Source organism: Ctenopharyngodon idella, chromosome 12 (genome assembly GCF_019924925.1).
Source record: "Ctenopharyngodon idella isolate HZGC_01 chromosome 12, HZGC01, whole genome shotgun sequence".
NCBI classification, from domain to species: Eukaryota; Metazoa; Chordata; class Actinopteri; order Cypriniformes; family Xenocyprididae; genus Ctenopharyngodon; species Ctenopharyngodon idella.
In genome coordinates, this window is record NC_067231.1 from 12,997,469 (window position 1) to 13,012,010 (window position 14,542).

The 14,542-nt window shown below is 36.5% G+C and overlaps 1 protein-coding gene and 1 long non-coding RNA gene across 4 annotated transcripts in view; both read right to left on the reverse strand.

Moving 5' to 3' along the window:
• The window catches only part of LOC127523390 (uncharacterized), a 35,820-nt gene extending 35,024 nt beyond the window's left edge, over window positions 1-796 (reverse strand). The window contains exon 1 of the long non-coding RNA XR_007932860.1: window positions 467-796. This is a non-coding gene — a long non-coding RNA (uncharacterized LOC127523390). The remainder of the gene's footprint in view (window positions 1-466) is intronic.
• Window positions 797-1,734: 938 nt separating this feature from the next.
• Window positions 1,735-14,399, reverse strand: usp42 (ubiquitin specific peptidase 42). Of its 3 annotated transcripts, none has more exons than XM_051913996.1 (19): window positions 13,793-14,399; window positions 11,886-12,136; window positions 11,552-11,761; window positions 11,355-11,465; window positions 10,942-11,041; window positions 10,731-10,798; window positions 9,100-9,170; window positions 8,922-9,004; window positions 8,531-8,642; window positions 8,136-8,276; window positions 7,947-8,047; window positions 7,686-7,839; window positions 6,936-7,574; window positions 6,728-6,822; window positions 5,236-6,168; window positions 4,559-4,818; window positions 3,319-3,494; window positions 2,961-3,006; window positions 1,735-2,833 (listed from the first exon to the last, which is right to left on the reverse strand). In XM_051913996.1, exons 2-18 carry the CDS (start codon window positions 12,124-12,126, stop codon window positions 2,977-2,979), a joined length of 3,525 nt encoding a protein of 1,174 aa, XP_051769956.1. In that variant the 5' UTR covers window positions 12,127-12,136; window positions 13,793-14,399; the 3' UTR covers window positions 1,735-2,833; window positions 2,961-2,976. The 3 variants fall into 3 exon arrangements, with proteins under 3 accessions (XP_051769956.1, XP_051769957.1, XP_051769958.1); XM_051913997.1 differs by lacking the exon at window positions 13,793-14,399 and adding an exon at window positions 13,084-13,713; XM_051913998.1 differs by lacking the exon at window positions 13,793-14,399 and adding an exon at window positions 12,265-13,050.
• Between the last annotated feature and the right edge of the window lie 143 nt (window positions 14,400-14,542).

Consider the following 14,542-nt stretch of genomic DNA (forward strand, 5'->3'; position numbering starts at 1 on the left):
GGGGTCAATGTTTGGCTGGTTTACTGTCCCTTCTGCCAAATACTACAATTAATTGTTTTTTTTTTGTAATAAATATTCAGTGTTCCTATTCAGGTACGCGTGACTTTTGTCCCTCTAGCGGTTAAAAACAAAACTGCATGCATTTTGCGGAAGAACATTGTTTTGGTTGTGCTTCGGCTCTGCCTGACTGAGGATGAATATGGTTATCCTCCTGCTCATAAAACATTCACTACTAGGCTTAAAAGATGTAGCCAGTTTAGATTAAAAGGATCTCAAGCCGACTAGCTGAAGACATTACTGTAGCTATACCCATTAATAGACACGGTACTTTTATGAAAATAAATTCTAGCATATAGCTACAACAACCATAATGAAATGACCATTCACAGTAGATAATGCTTTCCAATGAACCCTGTTAGAAAGCTACATATAGCAATTTATCTGTTCAATAAAATACCTTACTCACCTGTTGAGTAATAAAAACACATTTCGAATCCATCAGTTCTCGCCATCTCCGAAAAGTCAAGCCAATCTTAATTCTCGCTGTATTACCAGCTCTGTCGCGTTTTCTTTTTAGCAAGCAGAAACTCTGTTTGGCGTTTAAAAAACAACAACAGGTGATTCCCCGGATGTTCGAGATTTAGCATGCTCCATATCAACCTTTCTCGCTGGTCGTGACAACTAACCTATGCCACTCCCACATGCGTCAAAGTAGCCAACTAGACACGCACGGACAAGTGACGTTAAGTATTTAGCGCGAAAAGCATCTTGCACAGACAGGGCTTTGCCTAAACCAGGATAAGGTCTTAGTTCAGTTAGGATATTTAAGTAGCTTTTATAAACATACACAAGAGAAAAAAACGTTACTAGTGTGCATCTTGAGACAAAGCAATGGCTGCCTGTGCCTGTGACATATTTTAAGATATGTCAGTACAAGTTTCTTTCAGTTTAAACAGCTCAAACATGCACTTTAGTCTAGGACTAGCTTAAGCCTTGTCTGTGAAACCGGGGGATAATGTACCATAGTGAATCAGGTTAAGACAAAAACACGGAAAGAAGAAATGGATGGTGTATTGACTCATTCACATTCATTTAGAACAAACAAAGTTACATAGTGCACCTTTAATATTTGTATAGTTAGTAAAAATGGGGAACAAAAATCTTTACTGTTTATCCTCAGCCTTTTATTAAAAATATTTACAAAAAACCTAAAGTTAAATAATTGAAAATGAATTATAAAGCATTATTTTATAAAATACATGTTATTGGCAACCCCTTCATTTAATACTTTGATCTAAGATAATTTCTCCATACAGAATCTATCACTAAGAGGATAAACAGCCTGTTTTGCTCATATCTATAAAGGATGCCAATATTAGTGGAGGGCTGTGTTATTTTAAAAAAAAAAGTATTTAGGGAGCCATCTTGCTTTAGTTTAATAGCAATAAGGTTAAGGTAAGTTTTGCACGTTATTGCTTTACAAATATTGTGCACTCTAATCTACCGATTTGTGTGGTTTTATAGGAAGCTGCTTTCAGTATGTTGTCTATAAGCATAACTCTATTGAAATGTAAATAAATTATTATAGCCTGGTTTGCTGGTGTATAGGGTAGACGTATATAAAATGTGAAAGTATATGTTTCAGTAAGCTATGACTGTTATCTTACCATGTAGCTAAAACAAAAAACACTGCACCTTAATATCAATTGAGATGTTTTTCACACAAATCAGAAATCCCACAAGTCATTCTTTATATGTAAAAAGGAAACCCCATCCTTTACAAAACCAAACACTTCTCATTGTCACATACATGTTCATTCACTCCAACAAAATACTGTAAACATAGTGAGAGAAAATATTACAATTTCAGACATTAAGGCTGTTTCCTCTCACTCAACATATTGTACACTGTATACATTTACTTTGACATGCTACAGTCAAATGAAGAATTTGAATAACCATTGTCATGTCTTTTTCATTTTGTTGAAGGAAAAAAAAAAAAAAAAAAAAAGTTGACAAACATTCAGAGAACATGGTCTACATTACGAGTGGCTTTACAGAAAGTGTCTCTATTAAACTCCTGATACAGGACCAAAAACAAACAACTGATAGTACAGTTCAACTTAAATTCACAGTATTATCGTGACTAAAATCAAAGCGGATTCAAGAAAACTAAACAGCGAGAATTAAAAACAAAAAAGATGCAATGAAATTGCATTCTAGATAGGTGTGATTGAGGAATTTCAGAAAGAGAGTAATACAGTGAGATGCTAAAAAAGGAGAGGTACAATAGACAGCAAAGCAAACATCTTATGTCCTCAAGTGTGTCCAGGTTAACTGTGATGTAAGTGCACATGTAGCAATAGCAAAGGCTGCTCCTTTGAGACAGTTCTCTCAACCGATATGTGAAAATGGTGACATCATAACTTGAAGTCAAAAGACAAGCAGTCTTTCTCCGCCAATGCAGCATATAAATGTTCTTGTCGTTCCCGGGTTTGTATCCTTAAAGGGAGCGCTTGTCTCATCTTCACAAGTGAGAAAATCCTGAGTCTGTATGTCTGAGCAGCAATTCTGATGTTAAGCTCCAGGCTTTTGTTTTAATCGCATATATTAACTTTATATATAATTTTTTTTCATGATCAAAGTTCGTTTATGTACAGTGTACTAAAAATCCATAGCCTTAAAAATAAAAACAAAAAAGACAAAATAATGCAACTTTAAAATTCCATTTTGTGGTAAAAATACAGTATGTTCTAAATGTTAAGCACCATGTCAGGAACTGTAGCTGTAGATTTCCTGTCTTTCACATGCTTGCATGGGTGGTTTTCAGAGTCTTTAAAAAAAGTAGAAAGGGAACGAGACAATTAGAGCTGAGCTTTTGTACAAACTCTTACACAAGTAAAAAAAAAAAGAAAAAAGAAAAAAAAAAAAAAGAAGAAGTTCAAAAAAAGATTTCTTACCTAAAGTGTGATCAAATCAGTTTCCCTGTAATGAGGTTGTGACTTCCTGTGAAAACCAGAGATCAGTCAGATTTGTGCAAATATAAAAAATACATTATACACTTTTTTTATATATATATATATATATATATATATATATATATATATATATAAAAAATGTGTGTGTGTATGTATCTTTTAATATCATTTATATATATTTTTATATTTAATATTTAAAAATACATTTTACAAACTAATTACTTTTAAATTATTAAATATATTAAAAACAATTTTAAAAAAAAGGATAAGGCTACATTTGCTTAAACTGTATTTTTGTGGTTGAGTTGTCATAAAATGTCCTCTCAGAAAGACAACTCACTTCAACATCTGAAAGGGTCCTGTGATAGACACCATCTACATCTCCATTTCCATTTGAGAGTGTCTTTGTGCTGTCAACAGTGGTAGCATGATCAAAATGTTTGTATTTCACGTCTTTCTCTATCCCAGTATGACAAAGATCAAGTTCACTTCCACTGTAACAGCTCAGGCCATTAGCTGGAGAGAAAAAAAAAAAATAATTTTTTTTTTTTTACACAAAATACATTACTTGACAAATGCCATTTACATGTGAATGTGTAATGTCATGCCAAGTTCAAAAGTGCACGTATGTGACAGGATGTATTTGAGCCTGGAGAGGGTTTCTGAGAAAAATCCAGATTGTAAATTGTAGTCAATCACCAGCAAAACAATTTAACCAAAGAGATGCTGAATGCATCAGAGGATACCATCAGCCTACCGGATTAATTCAGTGTTAGCACTAGTCAGCTATCTGAAAGAGACTGCTAAATTTTGACCAGTGCAATGTCAAAAGTTGAGAAGCCTCTGCTCTCAAAAATAATCTAAATCACAAATGAAGTTTACCAAACACCAGGTGAACACTGTCCTAATGAGCTGACACATTTGCCATTTCTGCATCTAACCAGATAAATCATATTACTCACAAGGCACTGTTTATATAATGTATAAAAGGGTCTTGAAACAATCATTTTTATTGGCACATAATGGCAAATAAAGACTGCAAGGGTTATTGGTAATATTAAGAACAAAGTGATTTAAATATTTTAGTGAAAATGAAGCACCTCACCCTGCAATTATAACTGCAAAGTAATGTAAATGTTATAAAATTGTATATTATTTATACAAAAAAATAAATAAATAAGCTGAATTCTTAAAAACAACAATAATAAAATCACCATTAGGGAAAATGAGAATTACACACACACACACGCACAAAAAAAAAAAAAAAAAAAAAATAGTATAATATTGGCAATGATAATTTGGGGGAAAATGTGTTTAGTTTTTATTGTCACAATGAAAACTAAACACACAAAAACATTGTCACAATGCAAATTTAATGATTCTTTAATAATTTATTGTTCCCTTTTGATTTAGGCATTGTGACCTGAATGTGTAAAAAAAGTGCTAATCAGAAGTATGCTTCACACGTACACTTATCTGATTAAATTGTCCTGAAACATTTATGTCTTTACTATTAATCTGTTTTATTCAAAAAGACATCAAGTCAGAATCTGATGTCTAAGCTATTAACAATAATGCACCTTTTTGTCCATTGAGGTGTTGCTGGTCCTTCATATGGTGCCAGTGGACGCTGTGAAGAGACTCAGAGCTGTGGTGCTGACTTCCTCTTTCTGCACCATTCCTAGCTCTAGAATCGCGCTCTTCCCGCCTCAGAACGACGTCTCTCCCCGTGTGAGGCCTGTCCTCATCCTCCCTCCTCCTCTTTTTCTTTTTCTTCCTCTTCTTGTGTCTCTTGGAGCTGCTATCCTCATTTACCTCTGATGGATCCTTCTCTGAGTGCCTATAAGCAGAAAGTCACAATGATCAACTAGTCAATTTTTTTTTTTGTTTTCAATTCTCACACAAAGCAAAATTTAAATGGTCAATGACAAATAATAAATTATCTAATAATAAATGTTTATTCAAGCTTCAAATGTTTTTCAAATATTAATAAGCATTGAAGCAGCTGTTAAAATATTTTATAAGAAATAATACAAATCTACTTAAGACACTTTTCCAAGAATTTCCTTTTTAAAATCCTTTAAATTTTTTCCCTTATAATAACAATAATTTAAAATAAGGAAATTATAAAATTTAAAAAAATATTATTAATATTATTATAATATCAAAAAATATAAATAAGATGCATTTTCAAAACATTGTTGAATAAATCAATAGATCCGAAATCAAAAGAAAGGAGTAGCAAAGTATGACTCGCCTGTGTTTGTCTTTGTTTCTCTTTTTCTTTTTAGATTTCTTCGCTCGGCATTCATCTGAGCTTTCTCTTGCATCAACCGACGGACTTCGTTTCCGCTTGTAATGTCCGGACAGTGGGCTGAGAGAGCGGGAAGATGAGGGTCTGCCCTTTGAACTGTTCACTTTATGGGCTGTTCTTCCATGGGCACCTTCCACCCCACGATGGCTGTGACTGGAATATCCATCCCTGTTATGGTATCCAGAAGGACGGTAAGATTCACTCACAAACCTCCTATCTCTACTCCAGTTGCGTTCCTCTCTGGGTCTTCTTTGGGAGTGGTGGTGCTCTCGACGATGGTGTGAGAATCTGTCCCAGTGTCTCTCTACCTCACGATCTCTGTGATGCCGGTCTCTACTGGAGGAGCGCTCTCTAATGGGACGGCTATCTCGATGGCTGTACCCATAGCGGCTCCGGCTTCTTTCGCTGTATTCCCTGTGGTGCCTGTACCGGTCCCTGTCCTTCAGGGTTGAAGAAAATTGTGGCCGGTCTAAAATTTTATTCCGGTCCTCACCCGGTCTCTGTCCATCTCCAGAGCCAAACTTGTCTAAGAGTGATGGTTTTGACTCTTTGCTTTCCCCTTCATTGCACCTGAACACCTCCTTTAACCTGTGTGGACTTGTGTGACCATCACCCATTTGGAGGCTGAGACTGTTGTTGACCTGAACGTCTGACATGTCAGTCGCTGTATGGGTGGCATGGCTCTGAATCGACTCAACTTTTGAAGCTGTCTGGCCATGAAGGGCAGTTTCTGCAGTCTTTGAGACCAATGAGGCATTAGATGGAGGTGCAGACTCTACATGTGCACCAGACTGAGATAAAGAGTCCAAAGGAGGGTTCATCCTTTTGTTTGAAGGTGAGGAGCATGGTTGGTCATCAGTACTTGGCGGTTTGGAGCTGTTGAATGAATAAAGAAAACCCAAAGAAAGTTTATTCCTATTATTATATAAGAAACTTGATAATGCTTAAACAAAAAAAAACAAACAAAAAAATAGCCAGTGATATACCAATATAAAAATTTTGGCTGATAAAGTTCATTTATGCTGTGGCCGATAACTGATTGTTGATATTAAAATTTCATAGTATTTTATCTAAATAAATTTAAAATAAAATTAAATGCTACAAGCAGTTATTGTTAGCTAAAATTAAAATGATTAAAAATCATATTCTTTAAATGGAACAAACGCTGATTAAATATTAGATGAAAAACGGAAATTAGAAAAGTCACAAAGAAAATTAACTGAAATAAAATAAGCTGAAGTAGTAAAATTACTAAAACTTAATTAAAATGAAAACAGAAAACATAACAATAAAAGCTTAAATCAAAATATTAATCAATGCTATAATACTAGTAAATATTAATGCTAGTCAATACCAGCAAATGTTAATAAAATAACCTAAAACCTAAAAGTGAATTTATGCATCACAACTGTGTACAGTATGTTGTGCATCTCACCTTGATTCACTGTTTCCACACTTTAAGCTGAATTGCAGTTCTGAACTATCAGAAGCATTAGAAATGTGGGATGAAGAATGTGAAGTGCCCATAACCTGAGGAAAAAAAAGAATAAATAGAAATACTTTAATAAAGAAATATCCAGATAAAAATATGAAGCCTGTATAAATAATATACATGGCACAAAATAAAAGTTAAAATGTTGTACCTTATCAGTATGATTAAAACCATTGGCTTTGGGAAGGCCATTCTGAGATTTGTGAGCAGGTTCTGATCCATTTTCACGCATATGAAAGCCATTAGATCCGTTTTTTATTGAGGTAAGCTGAGGCAGTGAACTGGAATTGTGGGACTGGACATCATCCTTTACCCCATTCCCATTGCTTAAATCGGGAGCTAGATAAGGCTTAGCTGATCCATTCTCTAAGGCTCCAGCCTCTTGGTCGGATTCCTCAGATGATTCCTGACCATAAGGAACCAAGAAAGAAGCTCCAGTGTGAGTTCCATTGACCTGCTTGACCTGTGGGAAGCCTGAGGTAGACATTGAGGTGCTAGAGGATGTGGGCTGAGGGTGAGAGGCTGAAGATAAAGAGCAGTTAGGGCTTGACTGAGTCTGAGCAGGTCTCACAGGCTTGCCCTGACCAATGAGAAACGTCAACTTTGGCCTCTTGGATGAGTCAGGAATGCCCATGGGCCGAACAAGCGAAGCAGAAGAGGATGCGGATGCAGAAGAGGATGCATGAGATAGGCCAGAGCCTATTTTGGTCACACCACAGAAACTTCTGTTGGGTTTTGAGCCACCATGGTAATCTTTTGAAGAACCATTCCCATTTATGTATGATGAGTTCTGCAAAGTACACAAAAAAAGACCAGGTGAAGAGAAGAAATAAACCTAGTTGAACAGTTCAGGGCTGATTTGTTGAACCATTGTAGTTTGTCTGAATGTGTTATGCAGTACCTTCAGCATATGAGGTGGCAACTGAGGACCAATGAAGGATGTGGAGGTGTACTGAGGCCCATTCATCTTGAGTGGAATGGATGGTCGTGGAGATGATTGGCCTGGAGTATGGTTCATCTGGCTGAAGTCACTTCCATTTTTCACATCAGGAGACCTGAATTAAAATAGGCATTTTTTCTGAAGAGACTTCTCAGAAACACTCTTTAGTCCCAGAAATACAAATGATCTGTTTGAGTCATGAGAAGTGAATTAAACCTTTACCTAATGTAGAACAGTAAGTATGCTTGCTGATTAAGCACTGTTCTTATATCGCTGAGAGATACCGATGAGTCGTTCATCTGATACCACTGCCCATTGCTTGCCTAGAACCGAGGATCATATTATTTCAAACATAAATTATGTTGTAAGCACATAATATAAGAAGATGCAGGTCTGTACATGACGACTTACCTTAATGTAGCAGTAGTAGTGTCCAGCTTGGCAACTGAAACCAGAATGAACCAGCACAGCATACAGAGCATAGATTTGTGGCTCCCCTTGAGACTGAGACATGAATGGCCGCAAATCTAGATACTCAGTGTATCTCACATCCTGTGATGGAGGCAGGAGAATTATCCTAATTACGGTTGCCAAAGTTATTACATTAACTGATGATAATTTAATGCTGTTAAAACATTTTTAATGCATTTAAACACATTGACCTAGTCCTATTAAAGATCCTGCATTAAGGTGACCTCTCAAAAATATGTTTAATTGATTTAGTCATACCAGTTTGTCCACGATCTTAATGAGCAGTTACAGAATTATTTACTAAACGTTTGTGTTATGACCTTTATGCAGTGTACCTTTGTAATTTTTCCTCCATTGAAATTGGTAAACCGCTTCAGTGAGACAGTGAGAACATTAGAACTGCGATGAATGGTGAATCTCTTTGATGCAGTAACCATTTTCTTACATCTGCCAAGACAAAAGGGGATTACTGTAAACTTGAGTAAAAGTGTAAAAATAAAAACACAATACTATTCCACACTTACAAATTCTTTGGTCTCTAATTGCATTATTCCATTAAGGAAAAACAAAAATGAGCCCAAACAGGTTACAACTGAAAGAAGGCCCTTGTCAAGAATGGGCAACTAATGAATACAAATGTATGGTGAATGTATATGCAAAATTTAATTGTGGTTACATTTTTGGCCAATATAATGATGTGGTATTAATATGCACAGAAACACTTACTTGGAGCATTTATAAGCATTGTCCCCATCAAGTTGCTCAGGCTTAACAAACTGCTCAAATGCCTTAGTTAGTGTCTGAGCCGTCTGAAAATAAACATACAAAAAATTGCCAATACTGAACACTCTAAAAATGACTTGCTTCAACTGCAAGATACTTAATAATGAGAAGATTGAGTCACCTTTATCTCCAGTGAAACATCCAGATAAGGGTCAAAAGTATCTGAGACTGCTTTGCAATTCAAACATTTTACTGTAAAAAAAATAAGAAAAAAAAGAAAAGAAATGTGCATTAACAACCATAGCAACAGATGGAGAAAGCTGGAGCACAGATTCAAAATTCCATCATTCCACAAATTCTAAATTTAAAGGTGCCTTTTTGTAGACAATCATCATAGCATGTGTAATTCATAAAGGATAAAATTAAACTAGGGGTGGGCGATCTTCACAAAATTGAAACCCCAAGTAAGAAAGCATGTGGGTATCAGTCTCTTTCGCAGTTTACTGCGCTTTTAATAACTTTTTCAAATAAAGCATGTCCCGCAGTACACTGCATTTTACGACAGTCACGTTATGTGATTTGACTGATTTGGATGTTAAAGGATTAGTCCACTTTAAAATTAAAATTACCCCATGATTTACTCACCCTCAAGCCATCCTAGGTGTATATGACTTTCTTCTTTCAGACGAATACAATCGGAGTTATATTAATAATCACCCTGATGCTCCTAAGCTTTATAATGGCAGAGCACAGAAACCACCTGTTTGAAACTCAAGAAAGTGCATCCATCCATCATAAATGTACTCCACACGGCTCAGAGGGGTTCATAAAGGCCTTCTGAAGCGAAGCGATGCTTTTGTGTAAGAAAAATATCCATATTTAACACGTTATAAAGTAAAATAACTAGCTTCCACCAGACCACCTTCCGTATTCAACTTACAAAAAAAGCGTAACTGACGCTTGTTTCGTGAGTTGAATACGGAAGGCATAGGACATAGTGTAAGCGAGAGGAGTTACAATTTCTTCCTAAGTTGAATATGGAAGGCGGTCTGGCAGAAGCTAGTTATTTTACTTTATAACGTGTTAAATATGGATATTTTTCTTACACAAATGCATCGCTTCACTTCAGAAAGCCTTTATTAACCCCCCGGAGCTGTGTGGAGTATGTTTATGATGAATGGATGGATGGATGCACTTTCTTGAGTTTCAAACAAGTGGTTTCTGTGCACTGCCATTATAAAGCTTAGGAGCATCAGGAGATTTATTAATATAACTCTGATTGTGTTCGTCTTATATACCTCATATACACCTAGGATGGCTTGAGGGTGAGTAAATCATGGGGTAATTTTCATTTTAAAGTGAACTAATTCTTTAAGTTTAGGCTTTTAAGGCGAAAGAACACCGCTTTAAAAGGAAAGGAACGGCATACAGCACAATGATCATTTTATCTGATTATCATGTTTTCATAATCGGTGGAAGCCAAAATTGAAAACGAAACTAAAACTTGATTCATTGTACATCACTACTGCTGTTGAATTAGTTTTCAAATGCATCACGCATGAAAGACACATGATAGAGACATGAATCACATGATATAATTTGGCCAGTCAGCACAGCCATCTAGTAGCCATCTGCTGTATCTTAACATTACTACAAGGACATAAAAGACCACAATGCCTATGATTCGCTTGAAAAGTAGATTATGGACATCTTCAAGATTGATCATGATAAAAAATCTTAAAAATCAGATCGCCCAGCCCTAAATTAAACTTACAAAACCAAATCACAACAAACAAGAATCTAATGACCTACCTCTGGATCTCAGATAGCCCCCAAATATCTGATGTACAAAAGTGGTTGCTTGTGTTTGCCTGTCCAGTCTGACAAAATAAAAATAAAGCAGTATTAAACTAGATAAAGTTATGTAGTCATTACAGTTAATGCATTGATGAATGAGGAATGTTTGTTTCATGCCTTATAATGCTTGTAAAGTGGCAAACAAAATTGTATTGTGTGAACTCACTTGTTTCCAGGCAGGCAGGACTTTTGCATAGCATCCACTGTGTACCTCAAGAACTCATGGGCATCTTCTTGGCTTCCAAATCTGAAATGCTTTCCTATTCCTGAGGATAACAACAAAAGGTCAGTCAGTGGACAATGCTCTAAATAACTGTCATTCCCGGACCATTCCTTATCACTTAACTCCAACAAAAAAACACTGTGGCTTTACTTGTTTTTTTAAAGGAACATCATGGTTTAACCTTGATAATTATCTTTTCTTAACACTCAACTCTTATCTAGCATTGATAGTGTTCTGGTACAATATTTGGAATTTTTTTTTTTAAGTAGCACTTGAGCCTTTAAAAGTACTTTTAGGAGGTACACAGTAATTTTGTCAGATGATTTTTTAAAGCAAATGATAATCTTAGCACTCACGTTTCAGTTCATTAAGCACACTAATGGGCTTAATGACGTTTCCAGAGTTGGCGAACACTTGGATGATGTGATTCTGCATGGTACACATCATACAAAACCCAGGCTCATGACCTGCATGGAAAGAAAAACCATGTACAACATCAGAACAAATTCACGGCAAGTAGTACGTGCAATCTTGCAAAATCTTGTACAATTACATGTTTTGGAATGCTCTCTGGTCAGCATGTAGTTGGCAAGGGGAGCTGTGTAGGTCAGACACTGCAGGGTAGAGTTCAGGAAACATGTGTTGCCCAGGTTATGGAGACCTGCTCCAATGCGGGGGCCCTGGTTCCATTTCAAGCAGAGCCGCTCTGGGGGAAACAGGACCTTTTGAGGAAGAGCAATGCCATCCCCACTGGTCATCACCACTGCATGATACAAAAGAAAAACAGACATACATTACACATCAAGACTACAACATAACCTACTGTTGTACTTTAAAAGTGGTGCTACAGCAGCCTTTTAACATCAACAGTAAAGACAAGCACTTGCCTTGCTCTCTGGGCCTTTCGACTTGTAGTGCTGTGTTATTACTACCGTTCACAGTCGCTCCAATAGTTGGGGCCATACAGGCAGTCTTGGCCCTTGAAAGCTCAGTGGCAGAAGGGCTAACACTCCAGCTCGAACTACTGCTCTCCATGTCTCTGGAGGAGAAAGGTGTCAGGGAGCTGGAGTGCTTGCACCTCACTGACTCCAGGTCAGACTTCTCTGGAGGTTTGTCAACTATGGTCATTATTCATTTTCTGTGGAAAAACAGACTTGTCAACTAAATCATTTTTGACAAGACAGACAGATTTTCATTTGCATGTTAAGTGGTTTTAAAGGCACAGATTCAAATAAAACTAGTCTTAGTGTCAAATGCAACAGGTACCTGAAAGAAAAAGCAAATCTCTCACAAGAAAAAAAGTTCCTTTGCTCCTGAGAAATGATCTCTATAGTGTAAACTGCTTCTGACTTTCCCCTTTTTTTTCTAATAAAATACATTGTTTTAAACACAAACCGATATATTCACCAAACTAAAGTCAAACGTGTAACATTTTTAAAAAAGAAAAAAGGTTACAACAATAAAATAATCAACTGACCAAATATACATAAATCGTTGTTAATGTTACAGCACGGGGTCGGTGGGAAAACATGGATTTTTACTAATTATACAACTTGAATGCGTGTTACTATGTTATATATCATTACTGTAATATTTTGGCTTAGTTTAGGTTTTTTTTATAAAAGAAATGTTGCCTTTCGCGACCGTGACTACATAGTCTATATTATTTAAATCTATATCAACATTAAAAACTACATCTCTTTATAAAAACACAGCCTCAGATAGAGAACTTCGTAATAAGTAAATACAGAGCAAAAAGTCACTAGTAAAACGTCAAAGACAACAAGTTAAATGCCTGAGATATCGCGCCAAAAGTGAAAGTACCACAAACATAAGTGAACGTTTAACTTCAAACACACGAATCGAGCCTTATTACGCAAAACAAAATTGGTCTATATTTCTTTCCTTGTAAACTGTCAAGCATTGATCGAATAAGCTAATATGTTGGTGTAGTAGCCGGTGTGTTGATCTATTGAGCTGAGCGTCAGAATGGGCCCGTGGCCTTGGCTACTTCATGATAGCTAGTTTACAGTAAACTCTCATATAAACACATTCCACGATAAAACCCCAATAAAATGTGTGTACCTTCGATTAGGTCGTCAGACTCTACGACACTCAAAACACAGTTTAATTTCAACAGCGGTTCCGTGTGTGATTTTGTATGAGGAAATGATTCTGTAGTACACACTCTCTCCGCACGTCCGCCAACTGTTATTTCGCGTGCTCGGCTAAAGGCTTCGCGTGCGAGTTAGGCCTCTGCCGCACGTTATTTAAACACGAAATACTAACAATAAATGTATTGTTCGTATTATTTAAAGTATGCAAAATGCTTGTGAGTGAAATTTGACTAGCTAGCCGCCTTTTTTGTTGGCGTGAGAAGTTCTGACTGATTTAAAGACCGCTGTGTTGTAGCTACAAACGCCATGGTAACGGCTAAACGTAACAATACAGATGGAACGCGGCATGAACATGGTCACGCACTTCCAGAAGCCTGTCTGTGAATAAAAATGATATTGATATATGTGTTGCGTCCCTTCACAAACAGCAAGAACACAAAATCACTCATTTTAATTAGCTAAAATTCGATTTTAATCGGAAACGGGTAGAAAGGAGGGGCACGGTATTTAAAATTCACCGGTGCCGTGGCCGAGAAGGCAACGCCGCCGTAAGACTCATTGCGAAACCCGGTGTTTTCAATTTCGTGCCACGCAATAAACGCAACCACACAACGCGCGCTCTCCAAAAATAACCTGCAGCATTCACAAATCATATTCAATTCAAATAATGCACGTACCTGTAAATTTATGATTAATTTAAATGAGTTCATCCATTCTAAAATCCAAAGAGCGTCCGGCGGTGAACAATGACGTAGTTTCCCCACGGGTCCATCCGGGTACTTTCGTAATGTCAGCCAACCCAGTGTTGTGTGGATGTGGCCTTACTGAAGGGCCGTCAAGGCAGTTGAATGTCTTTGTTGCTGTCAACTCGTCGACAAGGAAAGCAATACCACTTTTACAACAACGATTTAAGCGATTTCCGTGGACAAATGCTGAGAAGTAGTATTTTGTACACATTTATATAATTGTAGAGGCAGATTTTAATGTCTAATAGTGGATACTGAGATGCCATAGCCTACCGTACGATTGGTGGATCGTACAGTAGGCTATGGCATCTCGGTATCCACCATGAAAATGACGGGTTTTTTTCCTATGCAAAACCTCATTGTACGTTATTTCTACGTTAAAGTTTAATGAAATAGTTGTATATATATACTAATGAGATGTTACTACAGAAATATGTGACATTACATTACTATAACACTTATAATGACCTCATTACATAAAAAAATAATGTATTTCAGTGCTATCATATCACTAAAATTACCTTTGCAGCTTTATCCATGACCTTGGAGTATTATTAATATTAATAAAAAATATTAAAACTGGCAATAATTGTACTGAATACTAATAATACTAAAGTGTACTGTAAGGCTATTTTGAGGAACTATTTACTCAGCTTTCAACAGTCATATAAATGGAGACTA

Bases quoted from the DNA above. Each gene is read 5' to 3' on its own strand.
- usp42 (XM_051913996.1), bottom strand. From the start codon at position 12,126: ATGACCATAGTTGACAAACCTCCAGAGAAGTCTGACCTGGAGTCAGTG. The intron at 4,819-5,235 runs GCGAGTCATACT...TTCTGCTTATAG, and splicing joins AGAAACAAAGACAAACACAG to GCACTCAGAGAAGGATCCAT. The intron at 3,007-3,318 runs GTGAGTTGTCTT...TGGTTTTCACAG, and splicing joins GGACCCTTTCAGATGTTGAA to GAAGTCACAACCTCATTACA.